At 55.0% G+C, this 18809-nt stretch overlaps 6 protein-coding genes across 6 annotated transcripts; 2 read left to right on the top strand and 4 right to left on the bottom strand.

Moving 5' to 3' along the window:
* Positions 1-39: 39 nt before the first annotated feature.
* VTJ04DRAFT_4499 (uncharacterized protein) lies at positions 40-969 on the bottom strand (the record flags this gene model as incomplete). The annotated part of the gene is made up of 1 exon (XM_069362513.1): positions 40-969. One exon carries the CDS (start codon positions 967-969, stop codon positions 40-42), a length of 930 nt encoding a protein of 309 aa, XP_069219453.1.
* A 613-nt stretch (positions 970-1582) lies between these two features.
* On the bottom strand, positions 1583-3413 carry VTJ04DRAFT_4498 (uncharacterized protein; the record flags this gene model as incomplete). The annotated part of the gene is made up of 3 exons (XM_069362512.1): positions 1583-1692; positions 1849-2665; positions 3186-3413. 3 exons carry the CDS (start codon positions 3411-3413, stop codon positions 1583-1585), a joined length of 1155 nt encoding a protein of 384 aa, XP_069219452.1.
* Positions 3414-5775: 2362 nt separating this feature from the next.
* Positions 5776-7355, top strand: VTJ04DRAFT_4497 (uncharacterized protein; the record flags this gene model as incomplete). Its single annotated transcript, XM_069362511.1, has 3 exons — positions 5776-5896; positions 5975-6151; positions 6214-7355. The coding sequence occupies 3 exons, from the start codon at positions 5776-5778 to the stop codon at positions 7353-7355; spliced, it is 1440 nt and encodes a 479-aa protein (XP_069219451.1).
* A 25-nt stretch (positions 7356-7380) lies between these two features.
* On the top strand, positions 7381-7635 carry VTJ04DRAFT_4496 (uncharacterized protein; the record flags this gene model as incomplete). Its single annotated transcript, XM_069362510.1, has 1 exon — positions 7381-7635. The coding sequence occupies one exon, from the start codon at positions 7381-7383 to the stop codon at positions 7633-7635; it is 255 nt and encodes an 84-aa protein (XP_069219450.1).
* Positions 7636-9137: 1502 nt separating this feature from the next.
* On the bottom strand, positions 9138-13223 carry VTJ04DRAFT_4495 (uncharacterized protein; the record flags this gene model as incomplete). Its single annotated transcript, XM_069362509.1, has 1 exon — positions 9138-13223. The coding sequence occupies one exon, from the start codon at positions 13221-13223 to the stop codon at positions 9138-9140; it is 4086 nt and encodes a 1361-aa protein (XP_069219449.1).
* Positions 13224-16299: 3076 nt separating this feature from the next.
* Positions 16300-16838, bottom strand: VTJ04DRAFT_4494 (uncharacterized protein; the record flags this gene model as incomplete). Its single annotated transcript, XM_069362508.1, has 2 exons — positions 16300-16341; positions 16392-16838. The coding sequence occupies 2 exons, from the start codon at positions 16836-16838 to the stop codon at positions 16300-16302; spliced, it is 489 nt and encodes a 162-aa protein (XP_069219448.1).
* Between the last annotated feature and the right edge of the window lie 1971 nt (positions 16839-18809).

Here is an 18809-nt window from a genome sequence, read left to right as displayed (position 1 = left end):
TGCTGGCCGGCCTTGATCATCGCCGCCGCTTAAATATTGTTACATCTTCCTCTTCATCTCCATCCTCACATCCTCAGCTACCCAATACGGGGCTACAGCTGACCAATCCTCTATCCTGAACCCCGATATTTTGTGACGATGCTGATCTAATTTCCCGGGGTTGTCCCTGCGACGAGGGTCAAAGATGATAGGTTTCTCAGGCGGCGTTCCGCCCATCGCCTTCCATCTTGATTCCCAGCCCAGCTTTCTTCGTTTATTGATCTTTGCTCGGAGCTTCATGGTGCATGTGAACGGTCTGTGAGCATCTTCTGGCCTCCGTCTCAAGTGTACCGCCGTGCGGAAGAAAGGGGGCACCCCGCTCCTGGTAGTCTTGTTCTCGAGGACATCCCATTCCACGGTATATGGTTCCGGCCGCGTGCCGTTCACCCGAACGTAGTCTTTCACTGGGATGTCGTGCGCCAAGATTTGTCTCTTCCAACCGGGCACGCTGATGCTCCAACCTGGGGTGGTGACGCTGGGAACGGCGCTCCATTCGGAAGAATCCGATTCTTTGTGTTCGGACAGGTTGTAAAAGCTCGTGTACTTGGGTGAGTAGGCTATGATCTCCGGGTGGCTTGCGTATTCGTTGGGATCCTCTTTGATGAACTCAAAGGCGGCCTCGATATGGACCTCACGGATCCGCCAGTTCACGCCTCGGGGAGCCATGTGGAAGGCGAATATGGCAATCGTATACGGTTCACCAGTGTCGTCGGATATACCGTGCATGAAATAGGGAATCTCTCCGGTGGTGATCACTTTCGGAAAGGTACTTCTGAGGTTGAAGTCGGTTTCGTACACGGTGTAGGTGTCTGGTCGGGGGCTGGGCTTGAGGGTGGTCTTGGTCGTGAGGGACAGCGTGGGTTTAACACGCTGAAAATGGCCGAGATTAAGGTCGAATGTTTGGAGAGTTTCTTGGTCCGTTGTTGCCATAGTTTGTTTGGTTGTTTCCTGAGTGGTGTTTCCAGGTCCATCTTCCCCAGCATGAGCCATAGAAGGCCCGTCCGGTTTGACTGGACAGTCTTCCGTCAGGTCGGAGAGTTTCGGGTCAGCCGCGGACATTTGAGAAATTGGAATGGCGGTTGCTGCGACGGTGATTGAGTCCACGGTTGTGCCGGTCCGTAATACTGGCTGGGACTTTTCGGTGGCAAATTGTCTCGCAGCGGGGTTGTCAGTATCCATCTTTGTATGTACAGGTGTCTCTTTGTTGACTGGGCTAGTTTGGTAAGCTATGTACCTGACTAAGGTACCTTAGATTTGACAAAACGCTCAGCATGGATACGCCTCCTGGCTTATATTATGCGGCATTACTCCCTTTTTCTCCATTCCTGGCGAGTAGCGCGGAGCGAGCTCTGCTCGTGGTAATATCAGGCGGGGTGATGGTTTTGGTGGTGAGATCCAATCACCTGACCGATGCGCTAGAGGTTGGGGCTGAATGCTTGGCTCAGCTGCCAGTCATGGTGGTATGGATTGGCATTCAGGACAAACATCAGCTCACGGTGTTTGAGAAATCGGGGTCCTAAAAATGGTTCGAAAGGTTCTCATTTTAGACTTTCTCCCCAGCAGCCCACTGATCATTGAAGCCCCATGGTGGTTCATCCATCTTGATCTCTGACATGCTATCGAGGTCTAGCTTCGCCATCTCATTCTGGAACCCTTCATAGGGTCCGGGGCAGCCATTGGACTTATGTGGGTTGAAGTAGAGGGGACAGCTTCGGCCCTCATTCGTCAACCGCCACCATGCTCGCCTCCAGGCACACTTGACTCCAGATATGTTCGCATCGATCTGGACTGTACATTTGAACGGCTCACATGCCTCGTTGCGCCTCCGCTTCAGCAAGACTGCCGTTTGGATGAACGATGGGACTCCCGTCTTGGCTGATGCATTTTCAATAAGGTCCCAGTATACACAGGAGCCCCGGGCCAGAATGTCGCCAGCCACGCGGACGCAATCGACCCGAGTAGTCTCTTCGACCGATACCTTAGACCAGCTGGGCTTCACGTCTAGTCCCGCGACAGAGCTTTGCGCAATCGACAAGGTGGTGCTGACATCTATCGACTTCGAGGTCGAGATTCGGTGTTGAGACCAAAAGAGCTGCTTTGTGTTGCAGGGCGACATGTCGATGATCACCGGGCTTTTCGAGCAAGTTCGATCATAAGGTCCAAAGCTGGCGGTAATGTGCACGGCGCGGAATCCCTTCCCGATTTCGCCCGCCGAAATGTGGAAGGTGAAGACAACGAGGGTACACGGGTCGCCATCGGTGGGCTTGTCGTAACCGTGCATGACGTAGGGCATTTTGGCATTGACCGCCATCCGCGCCGGCGCCCTGGCCCAGTTGAGGCTAAAGAAGTGCTTGACGTGGCGTATGTGGTCGCGGCGCAAGGGTCCTTGAGGGGCGTCGGGGTCGGTGAGGTGCAGACCGAACTCGTCTTCCGTCAGGAACTCGGGGGGACTCGCGGCACGCCAGTAATAATCTTCTTCGTAGTCATTGGCGAACGGGACGCGAAGACGCACGTCCTTCCCAGAACTCCAACTATACGAATCGATGGCGATGAAGATCTCCTGGACTTCTTCAAGGCGGGCATCCAGGAGGTCGTGGACAACCTGGAGTACCTCGTCGATATCCTTCTGGGCAGAGACGTCTTGTAATACCCGTCTCGGTTCTCCTTGGTAAGGCGTTGAACAAACCTTAGGGTGTCAATGATGGTCCGTTCGTGCGATGTGAGGATTTGTTCAATGGGACGTAGTTTGACCCAATGCTCGTCGTACGTTTCAGGTGTGTCCTTAATGGATTCAATTGTGTTGGCAACATCTTCTTGGTACGATGTCAAAAGGTCTCTGATATCTGGGCGAGCTGAGAGCACATCCCCAGAAAGCTGGAGTATGTCCTGGACCTTCTGGGCATGGGCTACATGCAAAGACATGAGAGCTTCGAGGTCCTCGGTAAGTCTTTCCTCTTTCTCTGCTTTGGAGATGTCCCCGATGACCTGTGGGTTCCAAGTAAGGTCCTCGAGCTCATCGTCATCACCCAAGCATGGCTGGTCGCCCAGGAGTTGAACTTTGACTTGTTGTGTTGAAATATTGGCCTGGTGTCGGACTCATCGTCGGCGACAAGGAGGAGCCCATCTTCGGTTGGGCAGAAGGTTACAATTGGCCCGGAATCGCCAAGGGTCATATCATCGTCAGAAGTATCGAGGGATTCCCGCAGGGCAGCGTTGGTTCTTGGGCTGGGTGATTCGATGTCGGCGACACGGAGTAGCTCATCTTCGGTTTGACAGAAGTTGTCAATTGATCCGGAATCATCAAGGGTCATATCATCATTTATGTCGGAGGATTCCCGCAAGGCAGCGCTGGTTCTTGGGCTCGGTGATTCCATGATGAGAGTATTGGTGAATCAGTCTCGATAAAAATGGACAGCAGTCTTTCGAGGGGTTTGTTGTTGTAGTAGTGGCTTGTATTTGTGAGGGGTCTCAAGTTCTATCCAAAAGTGGATTACCAAGCCCCTTTGAAGAGGAGACGTCGTACCTCATACTCGGTTCATACTCTGGGCCTGAGCAAGACGGGTTGCTCAGCCCCAGGGTTACATTGGATACTGAGATTAAGGCTAGCCCGCATATTATTGTGGATATTAGCAGCTCGAGGTTTCGCTATGAATGCTTGGAGAATTGCGAAGTATTGGTCGAGGCGATGGAATTGGAACATGACATTGATGTCATCAATTGGATCACAAAGTCACAAGACACCCAAATCTAATGAGTAGTCTGCCTTGTCGGAGCACATGTTCATTGCAATCGAAAGACTTACCTTATTTTATGGCCAAACGGGCTGACCGGTCTTGACGGGTACCGGAGGTCCGGGGTACGGCTGCTGTGATCGGACACCCGCCGGTCCGGATCGACTTCAGATCCCTCCGGCCAAATGTGGGTCTTCACGCCGCCAAGCCCCGACCCCAACCCGGAGACACGGAGATGGGCGCGGCTCCGAGTGGGGCCTCCGGACGCCGCCACGCGTTGGTGGGGTATGAGTGGGGCAAATGGAGATCTTCCCGGAAGGCTCGGATCAGATCGGGAAAACGCCACATCAAGCCCGGAAATGCGAAACCAGGCACGCACACCTCAAGGTGACGACAACAGTACACTACCCATGCAAATATCGAAAGTTGTTGGACTCTCATCAGTTCAACCTTTCTTGAGAGAACAGAATCCCAGCGGAGGTTTGTCAGCGTCGCACCAAGTCCGTCAATCATCCCAACAGGAACTGGAATGGCGGCCAAACGCACGAAGCCCCACAGCTCGTAGGGCTGAGTGCCGAGGTTCAACACAACACTTAGGGCCATATCGTGGATTGTTGTGCAACTCCATCGTCAGGGACAAAAACTTGGTTGCGTCACATGCGCGTTCATTTGGTCAACATTCTCGGGGCGATGAAGTTTTTCATTCCATGTTGATGCAGAGCGCAACTGTGGAAGTGGAAAGCAAGTCAAGTTGTTGGCCATGGCTCAGGTTCTGCGGGGGACGATGTCACTGTTGCATATATTCGATACCACCTGCGTTTGACATGTCGAGATGTTGGGGGCCGACGAGAAGATCGATTGACGAGACTGAGCAGGTCAAACCTCGAACAAAAAAGCATGTGATTATGGATCTGGATTGGAATTGAAAACCCCGGACATCCATGACATCCGCAATCCCCGAGCAGACTTAGACAGGGCAGAGCAAGAAGTGAACAGACGGGAGCACAAGGGAGGATGACCGAGATTTTTTCCCAGTGGCATTTCCCGTTGTTCAGGTTCCAACGCTGGCAACTTCGCGGGGCGAAGGTTCCCGAGTGGGTCCCCGACCCTGCGCAGCCTGCTGTTTTCGGCAGAGCCAGCCAATCAGACAAGACCGAAGCTGGCATGGCAGCGACCGGTGACGTGCCAAGACATCTGGTTCCTCCCCAACACTTTCCTCAACAAATTTGGATCCGGAGCAGACGAGACGGCAGCGACCGGTTGGAAACCCGTCGCAATTCAACGGGCGCTTTCTCGTTCTGCGCTGGTGGCCAGACATTGATGAATAAAAACGGGGAAATGGTTCGTTGCACATGCTTTCCTCGGCTGAGCGGTGCTGCGAGAAGTTGCAGGAGCGGCAGGAGTGGTGCGAAAGTGTCGAGAAAAAACGGTCATGGCCTCGGCTTCTTGTCGTCAATTTTTCGTTGTGTTTGGGAGTCAACCCCAACAACGGAGGTGGCAACCTGAAGCAGGAAACAATACCAGGAACAAGACTGTGTGCCTGCGAGCCTGACTGGACAATGGCGAATTCTGATAGTAAGAGTGTTCAAAAGCCGTGTATTGATTGTACTGTACGGGTCTGTCCTTGGATCTGTTGTTGAACGCTGGCGCAGATATGACGACATCCATGTTTCCGCCTTCCCAACCCTTTACAAGATCCCGGTACAGAGTACATGGTATCACTGCCATTTCCCGTGCCTGAAACAAGTCCCGGGAACTTTGAGGTTGCCAGGTCCCCTCCTCCGCCTCCCTCAACCCGCGGCTAGCTCCCCGCTCAAAACCCAAACCGCTCTCCCGCCCCTGCATTCCCTTCGTATAATAATAAATCTTGCTCACCCTCTCCTCCTCTTTATCACCTCCGTGCTTCACCACCCACACGCCACCACTCCTGAACGACCCCATCCCCAAGTCCAGCAGTACGACACCGGGCTGCTTCGACTGATTCCCCAGAGTCCCCGTCACCACCATGGCGTCGGCATCTTCATCCTCGGTGTCGGTGCCCCAAGTGGCATCCGTCGAGACCTTTCCCGACGGCACCACCGACTATATCCCCGTCCGCAAGAAGGCCTATGACATCCGCAAGCCTCGTACGTGTCTCCCCATCTCGGCCAGCTCGGCCGGATCTCGCCAACGACAACACCATTGCTGACCTTATCGTTCTGCAGACATCACAGAACAACCCATCACATGGTCCAACTGGTACCAACATGTCAACTGGCTCAACACCACCTTCATCATCTTCATCCCCCTGATCGGCCTGATTTCGGCCTACTGGATCGAGCTCCAGTACAAGACGGCCATCTTCACCGTCGCCTATTACTTCTTCGCCGGTCTCGGCATCAGTACGTGGAGGACTAAGCTTTGACATCAAAAAGACACACTGTTTGACTAACACTATCGCTAGCTGCTGGCTACCACCGTCTGTGGGCTCACTCGAGCTACAAGGCTAGGCTCCCGCTCAAGATCTTCCTCGCCGCTGGTGGCTCGGCTGCCGTCGAGGGAAGTGCTCGTTGGTGGTCCAGCCTGCACCGCTCTCACCACCGCTACACCGATACCGACAAGGATCCCTACTCGGTTCGCAAGGGTCTGCTCTACAGCCACATCGGCTGGATGGTCATGAAGCAGAACCCTCGCCGCATTGGCCGCACCGACATCACCGACCTGAACGAGGACCCCGTCGTCGTCTGGCAGCATCGCAACTACATCAAGTGCGTCATCACCATGGCCCTGATCGTTCCGACTCTCGTCTGCGGTCTCGGCTGGAACGACTGGTGGGGCGGCTTCGTCTACGCCGGTATCCTCCGCATCTTCTTCATCCAGCAGGCCACCTTCTGCGTCAACAGCTTGGCCCACTGGCTCGGTGACCAGCCCTTCGATGACCGCAACTCGCCTCGCGACCACGTCATCACCGCTCTCGTGACCCTCGGCGAGGGCTACCACAACTTCCACCACGAGTTCCCCAGCGACTTCCGCAACGCTATTGAGTGGTGGCAGTATGACCCGACCAAGTGGTTCATCACTGTCATGAAGTGGGTCGGCCTCGCCTACAACCTCAAGACCTTCCCCCAGAACGAGATCGAGAAGGGCCGTCTCCAGCAGCAGCAGAAGAAGCTCGACCAGAAGCGTGCCACTCTCGACTGGGGCAAGCCTCTGGAGACCCTGCCCGTCATCAGCTGGGACGACTTTGTCGAGCAGTCCAAGAACGGCAAGGCCTGGGTTGCCATTGCCGGTGTCATCCACGACGTTGGCAAGTTCATTGCCGACCACCCTGGTGGCAAGGCCCTCATCTCGTCGGCCATCGGCAAGGACGCCACGGCCGTCTTCAACGGTGGTGTCTACAACCACTCCAACGCCGCCCACAACCTGCTCTCCACCATGCGTGTTGGCGTCCTCCGCGGCGGCTGCGAGGTTGAGATCTGGAAGCGCGCCCAGTCCGAGAACAAGGACGCGGTTGCTGTCACCGACTCCACTGGTCAGCGCATCGTCCGCGTCGGCGAGCAGATTACTCGCGTCGCTCCGCCTGCCAGCATGGCCAGCGCTGCATAAAGGGGTTGGTCCGGTCAGGACGAGGATGATTCTGTCGGGAAAGCACATGTCCAGCAAGGCCATCTGGTGGCTACATGTCCATCTGTGGGTTGAAGCAAAGCAAAGAAAGAGCTTCTTCATCCCCACCCCTTCTGGGTCATTATCTCATTTTCTTCTCTCTTCCTCTCTCTCTTGTGGCGTTAACGAGAATCATATGGGTCTTGGGGGCATTTGGTGTTTGCTTTATTCATGGCGCCGTGTGTGGACACTGAAACATTCAAAGCATTGGGTTATGGGTTAAACAAACGAGTCTTGTGTGTCTCTGGGGGTGGTGTAGGGATCAAAAGAAATACAAACAAAATGAAATATGAAATGTCTAAAGTTGTTCTTGAGGAAACGTGAAATGTGTTGTGGCTTGATAAGTCTTGCTCGAGCGATGTTTCCCTGATTGACCAAGGTGAATTGGTTGGAGAGTGATAGGACTCAAGCTTCATCTTGTGGGAAACAGAGGAACCCATCTCGGACTGAATCCGCAGTGAAATCGAGCAGACACACAAGAACAAAGCAAATGTCACTTCTGAAGAAAATCACCGTGATTGCATGCATTCCTGTGTTGCTTGTGTTGCTTGTCTATTACACGCCTGCCTGGGATACAGTACCGCCATGACAAAAACCCACCATTAACCACCGCCAACTCCCACCATCATCATCACGATCATGATCGCCATGTCCATGGACATGATTATTATCACCCCCGCCCCCCCCGCTGACCCGTCCATCCATCCATGTCCCCGAAAACACTCAACGCCAAACCCCAGCCAGCCCCGGGTATTAGTATCCCATTCCCGTTCCAAATCGGATGGATATCCCAGTCGCATTCATTCATCATGCCCAGGCAAAGGCAACCAAAAGAAGAAAAAAGGAAAACTCAACGCGAAAGAAAAATGCAAAGGAAAAAACCGAAACCCATCGATGATTATGATGATGATGATGATGATGACCGAACCGAACCTATGCCTGCCCTACTGAGCTAGCCCCATCCACCTATGCATCCCCACCTATGCATCCATTCCGCGACCGTGAATGCGATGATGTTGTGATGAGGTGATGTGAATGATCAGTTCCAGCCCCTATGAATAGGTCCCAGGTTCCAGGTCCAGGTTCCAGGTCTGAGGCCCCATAATGCAGACCGGCGGTTCCCCAATGCCAGTCCAGTCAGCCCAGGCCGTAATGTCAACGCCGAAAACCCATGATGCCAGGCCATCCATGCCATGCCATGATCCCGTGTACTTTACATGCATGTGTGCTCCGTGTTCCGTGTGATGAGAGGGGGGTGTGTTGGGAAGGAAATCATCGAGGGGGGTGTTGTGTATGTGCTCCGTGATGAGGTGTGGTGATCTGTCATGGTGATGAAATGGGAAAGAAAGGGGCGGTGTGTGAATGTGGGTTCCGTTGGATGGGTATGTCTCGTAGGCCGTGATAGACCCTTTCGTGGAAAGAAAAGAACGCAATGAAAAACGTGAATAGCAATGATCTTGTGGGGAGTCTTGCTGAAGGGGATTGAAGCAATGCCGGAAGAACTTGTTTGGTGTGTCGTGTTCCTCTGCGACTTCCGCGACGCAATGCCGCGCCATAGGCCGCTTGCCTTGTCTTTGACATGGCAGGGCTCCAGGGTGAACACTCCCACCCACCAAGCACGTATTGCTTCTCCCTCTCCGTCTCACTCATGCAAAGCCAGTCGTCGTTCTCGCCAATATCCCCTCCGCGACATGCACCCGCGACTTGCTCCGCGACCGAGCCCCTTTATTTGAAGAGGCTGCGCAGGTCCAGCAGGCGCTGCCGGGCCGCCTCGGAGCGATCCATGATCTTCTCCTTGCTATCGCGATCCAAGCTGAGACTGGCCAGGTCCATCTTCTTCTTCTGGAGGTCGAGCATCGCCTCCTCGAAGCTGTCCTTCATGATGAAGCGGACGATGCGGACCGCGCGGGTCTGACCGAGACGGTGGACGCGGTCGACGGCCTGGGCCTCGGCCGCCGGGTTGAACTGCGGCTCCATGACATAGACGCTGTTGCCTGCCGTCAGGTTAAGGCCGAGACCTCCCGCCATGATGCTCACTAGGATGACCTGGACGTTGGGGTCGTCGCGGAAGGCGTCCATGGCCGCGTTGCGCTGGGTGCGGCTCATCGAGCCATCGAGGCGGGTGTAGACGATGCCGGCGTTGTCGAGGGCGATTTGGATTAGGTCAAGGTGCGACGTCCAGCCGGAAAAGACGACTGATTTGAAGGGCGGTTCGTTAGGGCACGCAGTGCTCTTTTCCTTGTTGCGGAGAAGCTCCTGGACCAGGGCGCGCGTCTTGGTATGCGGTCCGCTGTAGCGATCGCCGGGAAGGACCTTGCCCGCGGGTCCGCGGGGACGGGCGGCCCGAGACTCACGCTCCTCCTCGGCCCGGCGCCGACGCAGCTCGATCCAGGTCGCCTTGTCGAAGTGGGCGCAGTCCCTGCAGGCTTCGTCCTTCTTGGGCTTGTTCACGCAGGCGGGGCAGTACGTGTGGAGGCATTGCGCCATGTAGCAGAGAACCGGATCCTGATCTTGGCGGTCTGACTCGCCGTCGTCGTCGATCTCGATGACCGCCAGCTTCGTACCGCAGAGGTTGCACAAGTCGCTGTTGCCCTCCTGCATCAGGTAGAACATTTCGTATGCCTTATGCTCACGCAGCACGCTGCGCTGCGGCTGCTCCTCATCATCATCGCTATCAAGGTCAATGGCCTCCTCAGCCGAGATTCCCCGGAGATCCCGCAGATCCTGGTCGCTGAGCAGGTCCTTGCCGTGCGCACAGAGGAGGCGGAGCGTCAAAATGGATCGCAGGATATGGCACATGGCCTTGCCGCCGACAATGCGGTCTTGGCCGAGGGCTTCGCCGGTAAGAACATTGACACGTTCCTTTGCTGACCGGGCAAACCACTCGTAGACCTTGTGCTCTTCGGGGGAGAAGTCGAGCTTGATAATCTCGTCGGTGCGAGGCGGCAGGTGGATTTTGTCTTTGAGGCGACGAATGGTGATGGTATCGATGAGGATCCGAAGCTTGGGAATGATTTCAGGGTCGGCTTGCTTGAACCCCTGGATGATGTATTGGTGGAACTTGGCCCGCTCATCAAAGGGCTTCAGACGCAAGAAAGCGAGAAGGGCACCCAAATCCTCGAGCTTGTTCTGGACCGGGGTGCCTGTGACGGCCCAGCGGCGGTTAGCCTGCAGGCGGCAGATGCCCTTGAAGCCCAGCGTACTCCGCTCGCGGATCGTGTGCGCTTCGTCCAAAACAATGCGGAACCAACCGATCTCTTCGAGAGGAAGAGGCTGTAGGTTCTGCTTGCGCCTCAGCCGCGTAGCCAACTCGCTGACGACACAGCCGTACGTGGTGATGACCAGGTCGTGCTGGGCCAGAGCTTCCGTGCTCTTGATGCGATGCGAGCCGTGGTAGATGTGATACTTAAGCCCGTTGGGCTGGATGTGCTGCTTGATTTGCTCCTCCCAGTTGGTCACGGTACTCAGGGGGCAGACCAGCAACGTTGCCCGCGAGTTCAGTTTCAGTGGCGTCAATTCAAGGGCTGCTGGCTTCGGAACTTCGAACTGCGGATTGGCCGGTTGTTGCTCAGGCTGCTTTGCAGGCGCCTTGACGGTGATGGGGGGTTTCTTGGACCACTTTTCGGCATCATCCAACGTCTTTGTGATGAGGGAAAGCACGCTCAGCGTCTTTCCGAGTCCCATCACATCGGCAAGGATGCCTCCAAGAGTCGGAGGGGGCTTTTCGCGCTGAGAATGGTTGGTCACAACGTTGTAATAGTAGATGTTGTTGTTCTTGTCTTTTTTCTGCTGCCAAAGCGTGGTGACGATGCCCTTTCCTGCGTCAGGCAAGTTCTCAGACTCGCGGGACGTCATGAAGTAGAGGGCTTGGCGTTGGTGCTTGAGGAGAGGCGTCTTGACCCGAGGATCAGCCTCCTTCTCGGGGAGTTCGTCCGACTTGGGGAGAGTGTCAAAGAGGCCAATGACCTCAGCACGAATCTCCTCCGCGGAGCGGGGAATCAAGGTCGTCCGCGACGGCTGGCTTGTGCCGGGAATTTCGATCCTGGGGGCCGGTGGTGGCGGTCCCGGCGGTCCCGGCGGGGGCTTCTTCCAGATGGTCTCCTGGGCATGAGGATTCACAACGGCGATTCCAGGCAACACCCTTGGTGGGCTGACCAAGAACATGTTGTAGCGACGGAGATGTTCGCCCACCTCCGCGACATGCTTGCGAGGACCATAAAGCATGAGATCGAACTTGTAGATGGTGCTGAACGGCTTGCCAATCTCTTCCCCAGGGAGCTTTCTCCTCACAGGGATGCGGCAGTCGGTGCGAATGCGCATTTTGGAGTCGAGCAAGGGAGCCAAGCCGAGGGACGTCTTGGGGTCAACAGTTCCAAAGACCTTGCGGGTGTGATCCCAGACATAAATCTTGGGTGTCTGGTCGCCCACCTTCCGCCTGAGAACCACCTTCACCATGGGCCAGTTAAGCTCGGGAGTCGTGGTGAAGGCATCCGGCTTGTGGGCAGGGACAATGCGCGCATGGATCGAAGTGCCATCGAGCTTGCCATAGCAGACCTCCTCTTCCTTAACAGGGTCCGTAGCAGCGATGGTGGTTGAAACGTTGTCCGCGCTTGTGAGATCGATTGTCTCAGCCTGCTTTGCCTGCTTTGCCTGCGGCTTTGGCGGCGAGCTATCCGGAATGCTAAGGCAGACCGACTCTGGCTGTTGCGTCTCGAGCTTGGGGATGGCCAGATTGGGCGAGATTCCAGTGGTGATGTTGGGGTCGACTGCATACACTGGACTGGCTGCTTGGGTCTGGCTCACTCCAGTGGGCATCAACCCCATATTTGCAGCATCCACCAAGCCCATCTGGGAACCCGTCGAGCGCATGTTGGGAGGATTCAACGGCCTAGGGTTGAGAGAACCAATCGGTTGAAGGTCCTCAATGGTTAGCAGTCCCATCTGGCCAGAGGCCATGGATCCACTATCCATGTTGTCCATCGATTCAGTATGATGAAACACCATCGGCTCTGTGTTCCGAGACTCCGTCGGTGACGTCTGAGTGAAGTCCAATGGTCCAGGTTGGTGTGAACCGACCGACTCAATGCCCTGAACCGTCAATGCTCCCGTGTGGCCAGAGTCAGTGTCCATGGAGCTAGTTGCGGGGACCATCGATACCGCGTTCAAGTTCGCGTTGATGTTCTCAACCGCTTTGATGTTGTCGGTACCCAAGACACTGGGCGCCATGGGAGTGTTCTCGTCAGAAACTCCAGTGATATTCATGCCACCAGAAACGCTGGGTTCAGTTGTCGAAGTGTCCTTCGTCTCGGAATGAGTTGGTTCGGAGGGGGCAGTCTGGTTCATGGCGGGGGGTCCCCGTGTCGCATCCAAGGCTGTGAAGCCAAAGCCAGCGGCCATGAAGGGATTAGCTGTCTTGGGCCGGGGGTTCACGGCAATATTTTGTCGATAGTAGGGAGTGTGATGCGAGAGGATATCGCTGTAGGTTCTTGGAAACGCCGCTTGTGAGAGGAATGAGGGATCTGGGTCGTTTTCGTTCACTGTCTTCCTCCGCTTGGGCTGGGGCACGCCGGCACGATCCTGGACATTATCCTGTCGCTCGGTCCGAACTCCAAGGCTGCTTTGGATGACAGATTGGGGAGTCATGGTGTGATGGGGGAGAGCGCGCTGAGACTCGGAGTCTGTCGAAGTGTTCGCGGGCTTGGTGTGGTCGGTAAGTGGCAACAGGCAGAAGACAGGACCGGCGGACTGAGGCCTCGTAATTGGTCCCTGCCCAGCTTCGCCAGGGTTCGGGGGCGAAGCTGAATCTCCCATTGTGCTTTGTGATGACGACCGACCTGTGGACCTGGTTAGAACCGTCCAATATTGGATGCGGGGCCACGACTCGACTGCCAGTTGATGAGGTTGGTCTGAGTCGCGGAGTGGAAGTGACAATTTTACCAGTGTGACTTGAAGGTTCAAGGGAAGATGGAATGTTAACCGGGAGGATGGAAAGGTATGAGACTTGAAGGTGTGAGAAGGAAGATGGAAAGGTTCAAGGGTGTGAAGGTGAGAGATAGAGGATAGAAAGGTGAGAGGAATTGAAGGAGAGGAAGGTGGAAAGGTTCAAGGGTGTGAAGGTGAGAGATGGAAGATAGAAGGGTGAGAAGAATTGAAGATGAGAGAGGAAGATGGAAAGGTGAGACGTACTTGAATGCGGGAGTCGAGAAGACAAGTGCACTTGAAGGTGATCGAGGAAGAAGATGGAAAGGTTGAAGTGACTGAAAAGTGTGAGAGGGCCGATGAAAAGAGTCAAGGGTACTTTGAGGTGAGAGAAGTGGAAGATGGAAAGGTTGAGTGAGGGTACTTGAAGGCGACCGAGGAAGAAAGTGGAAAGGCCAAGGGCATTTGAGGTAGGAGATATGAAAGGTGGAAAATTTAAGAGCACTTGAAGGTGGTCGAGGCAAAGAAAATGGAAGAGTGAAAGGAAAGATCGGGACAATACCTGAGTGCAGCACAAGAACCGTTGATGATACCCGGTCGACGCCTCGATAAGGCTACAACCGACCTTGGTTCTTGGGAAGAGGTCGGAGTGTGTGTCAAAAGAGGATGTTCTTGATCATCGCTGGCTAGAAGGGCTTATCGACCACCAAGACAGATGACGACTGGGGGAGTCTGGCTGTTAGAGTCGAGGTCAAGAGGTTGTTAGGTCGGGTGGATAGATGACGAGTTGGGAAAGAGAATGTGAATGAGAGTTGAGATGAGAGTGAATACCTGTGATGGGTACCGGGCTATTCCCGAAAGGTCGATCGGGAAATAAGTCGGCGAGGAAGAGGAAGAAAGGTTGAGGATGAGAAAGAGGAAGAAAGGTGGAGTTCAGGTCAGGAAGATGGAGAAGGGTTGCGGGTGAAGAAGTGGGAGAAGGATAGAGTTAGGAAGAAAAGTTGAGGGTCGGAAAGAGGGAGAAAAGTTGAGGTCGAGGCAGAGGAAGAAAGGCTGAGGCCGAGGAACCTGGAGAGAAGCAGAAGAGCAAAGATATCGGGTAAGTAGTAGAGAGCCTCGCGAAGGCCCAAGCTCTCTGCCTCTCTCAATGGCACAAACAAGAGACAACGCCGGCAACTACGGTTCCATTGTCTTGCGATTTCGGAGCACGAGAAATGATAAATTTGTTGCAGCAGAGATCAGACGAACAAAGATGCAAAACCTTAACCTTAATGAGTATTGTTTTCTCAGGTCGATAACTCTGCACTGCTGTGCCTTTGGGATGTTTAGATGTTGTTTCCTGTCTGCCGTTGCGCCGTGTTGAGCTTTATCGCAATCGCATGGCTGCGATAGGCCCGCGTGACCCTTCACAGATTAACGTTTAGCCGCCTTGGGACAATCGCAGCCGCAGAGGCACGTGCCATGCCCATTCTTCAAGGTACAACCTTTGAAGAGCCAGGGACTGGATAAGACGGGTCGGAACTTGAGCTCACCTTTTTCTTAGATTCAGCTCTTATCTGGGCTTGAAGTTTCTTGCTTCATTTTTAATTTAATTTTTTTTTTGTTTATTTCTGATGTGCAGAGGTGCCGGCTGTTTGCCGTTGCCACACCTGTTTCAACGACCCCGGACATGCATCTGATCTGGCGGCCTGCGGTGTCGCACACACACACTCACGACTTTGCATCAGCGGCGGCATATCCATATGCAAGATTCTCCTGGGCTAGCCGAATCACCGAGCCAACAGAGGATATCTCGATATGCTGTGTCTGCCAATCTAACGCGACCTTGGTACGTAAGAGGAAAGTTTTAAGAAGAGGTCTGCGTTTTTGGCGAGCTTGTGTGTAGTACCCCGCATCAACGCCCCGGACGCCTCCAAATGCGGTCCTCCGACGTCATAACGTCATAGCATCTTCCAGGCCCTGTGAAACACCAATGCCGACCGCCACATGATGCCCTGCCCAAGAGTCGGGGCAATCTCCTCTGATTCAAAAATTGAAATCTTCGCCCAATGACCGGGCAATTCAAACATCCCGACCAAACCTATAGAGGACGTATACTCGAAGGGAAAGTCTGTCAAGGAGAAAACCGGAACGCCCTGCTCGGCCGCGTGACTCTTCAGATGATGGCTCCAGACCCACTCCTGCGTCTCCACCCCGATGCGGCTGCTTCCTCGTTTCCATCAAGAACTGCCGGTTGGTCACCAGCAGCCCGGACACGGGAAATAGACCCACACCCCCCCACGCTCGGAACCACCAAACCACCAACGTCGACCCTTTCACAACCCGACGTTTCGATCTTACAGTGGGGGTTTGCCATCCACCTCTGCCTACACCACCATCATCATTGTACTCATGTCCATCTCACTTGCATCTGCCCTTCAACCATCTCAGTCTTGTTGACCTGACCATGACCGTCCTCCACAGGCATTTTCATCTCCACCGATCAACACTTATACCCGACTTACCTGCCTGAGGTACGCCGTATCCGCTCCGCCACGGCCGATTGACAGTGTCCAACAAACCGGGACCAATCCGACCCAATGCCTAGCCCAGCATGACCTCACACACGAAACTCTCCGTGCTTAGGCAGCCTCACCTCCATCTCATAGCATGTCTCACACACCCTCCCTCTTCACCTACCTAACAGAGATGGTGCTCCCCTCCCCGACTTCTCGTTCTCTGCCTCCTCCTCCTTCTACCCCTCCCCTTCGTATCCCACCCACACTCGTCGTCATTCCGGTAGTGCTGGTAACAGTAGTCATCGTCGTCAGCCTCGTAATCAACTCTCCTCATCAACCCCGCAACTCGGGGTTTAGCAGCCTCAACCCCAGACCCTCCTCCTAACCCTCCATCACCACTCTCAGCCTCAATACCACCACCACCGCCAGCAACCCTCTCCGCCACTTCCGCTCGCCTCGTAGCAGGCGACCTAGACCGTGATGGACTCAAACTCCTCCTCCTCCTCCTCTCCCTGCCCCCTCTCCATTTGTTGCTCCTCATCCCCGAGGCCTCCTCACATACACTACGCGTCTCAGTGCCAACGCCAGCAGCTGCTAGTGCAGCGCGAAGCAGAATAATCGCAGATGCCGGCACAGGCACCGGCACCGCTCCACCAGCTGCCGTCAGTGAGGTTTCGACGGAGACTGGGCTGCCGCATTCCAGCGGCGTCCTTTGCAATGGCGGGGTAGTACGCGACCAAAAAGGGGAGGAGGAGCGGTGGCGAGGCCGGCCGCGTAAGGTGGATGATTCTGTAGAGCCTGGGCGGTGATGGCCATGGTGGGAGGTAGCGCGGGCGAGGAAGAGGCGGAGAGGGTTGTTGCTGCTCCTGGTGGGAGTGTTGGCGTTGTCGTCTCCGTCCGTGAGGCGGTGACGGCGTCGGCCGCGATGGGTTTCTTCTGGGTCGAGAGCTGGTGAGTAGGTGGGTTTAGGAGGGGTGAGGAGAACAGGTGGTAAGGAGGTGGCGGCCATTGTGCAACTGCGGTAGGTTTTGATGACAGGTGTGGTGACACAATTCTAATCTGTGTGGATGGAGGAAACATCTCTCGTCAACCTCCCAAGTCCGAGGGATACGCTGGATATATGAGATGTTGTGAACCTGGACCTCTTGCCACTTGAGCAAGGAGATGACGGCCGCATCAGACGTCTAACAACTGACTCGCGCAATTCATAGATCCGGCTGGCATGGATATTATCACCTTTGCAGATTTCTTGTCAATTTTGTCCATGATCTTCATCCGAAATAGCCGTTGAACAAGAGCCAATGACGTATGCACCAGACAATTGGGAAGCCTGGCCAACTCTGTCGGAGGAGATTTCCCGGTTTTTGACAAGTCCCGGATTCCTCGTCCCTGGAAACCGGGAAACCAAGTATGTTCTAGCAGATAGGTAGTTTAAGTCGCTAACCTAGTGTCTGAGACTTGAACATATCCCCGGACTTGGAAAAGACAGCAGCGGATGAAGGGCCTATCATAGCAACTGTTGTTGCCAAGGTCGGTCAGCGGACCAGACTCGATAGGGACTCGAAAGCAAGCCAATTCCCCGATTTTAGTAATCCCCGAGGACTTCGAAAGCCGTCCCGTGCGTTTTGGCGTTGCTGCGGATGTTGGTCGCATAAGCCGGAGGCGCCGCGGGGCCGGGACGGAGCCGGGACGGGTAATACCGCTCGGCCGGCTGGGTTGCCGGACCGGAAAGAAACGGCGACACCGGACGACCGTTTGAGCGTTTCGTTGTCGCAAGACACTGACCAATATTGGTTGTGGCTAGGCGTGTTGTCGAAAACTAATCCCGCGCATGTGATCTCGATCAACTCGAAGTGAACGATCCTTTAAACTATCTTCTTTTGACGTTGTTGAACGAGACTCTGATTCGAGTGTGCTGCGGCCGCTGCAGCACTCTGCTTGTGTCGTTGGGACGGTGATCGGCACGGCAAGGAAGCCCATTGGCACATCTCCAACAAGCCAATCCACCGCCAGACACCACCACCCACGCGGCTGGTCGCGGCCAACCAAACCCCTGACTTTCAACTGCTAGATTTAGAGGCTAAGACGTCACAGCACCGGATCCAAATTTCCCTGGGTCCGGGAAGCACAATGTGGGATCGAGAGCATCCCAATTGCCGCTGAAGCGCCGCCGCGTGCCTCGCGTCTTAAGAGGACAATCGTTGATGTTAAATGAAAATGCATCATCACAATGAATGAATGCAACTTTGGAGGTTTCTGGATGCTCACCGAGCAATCATCCCGCTTCCCGGTCTCGGTCTGGGCCCACTGGCTAGGGTCGGGGAAGAGAATTGGTTGCAGCCGCCGTCGCTGGCTCGATCATCGGAACCATCAAAGGGGGAAACGAGGCTTGGCCATTGCGGAGGTGGCAGTGGAGAGCCAACATGTGTTGGGCTGCCGTGCGCCAGGCACAGTGTCGATGCGCTTCCTCGATCGGGTTGGGAGAGCCTTTTCACTCTGCGAAGGGCGGGAGGAAGAGGTTGCGCGTGATGCGTCTGAGTCGGGCTCGATCGCGGAGGGAATGAGAGATGCTGATAATCGGGCGTTTTCTACGGAGCAGGCCGTCACCGCTGTGGCTTGTATGTACATACATAAGGTACATCCTCCGTCAGATACTTACATGTATATGTGCTCAATGGGACTCGCCGGGTGTGGCTCCCGAAGCACAGAGCACCTGCGCTTGTTGGTCAAGTTGGGTGATGGTTCTTGACCCAACTCCCAAATCGGGGAGGACAAATCTTAGCAGGCGGGACGGTGCCGAGATGGAGGCCGCCGCTATTTGAACTGGCTCGACAAAACACGGACGGTCTCATCTTGAGTCAATGATGGTCGAGGACGATTGTGAAGCGAAATCTTTCAAAATGTCGAAGTTAGGCAGAGAACAACCATCTTAGCTGCCGGTGTGGTTCAGGTCGGCCCGGGTCACCTCAGTCAGACGGGC

This window comes from Mycothermus thermophilus, assembly GCF_041956435.1.
Source record: "Mycothermus thermophilus strain CBS 625.91 unplaced genomic scaffold VTJ04scaffold_3, whole genome shotgun sequence".
NCBI classification, from domain to species: domain Eukaryota; kingdom Fungi; phylum Ascomycota; class Sordariomycetes; order Sordariales; family Chaetomiaceae; genus Mycothermus; species Mycothermus thermophilus.
Note: the sequence above shows the minus strand (reverse complement) of the source record. Positions and strands in the feature narration are given on the sequence as shown.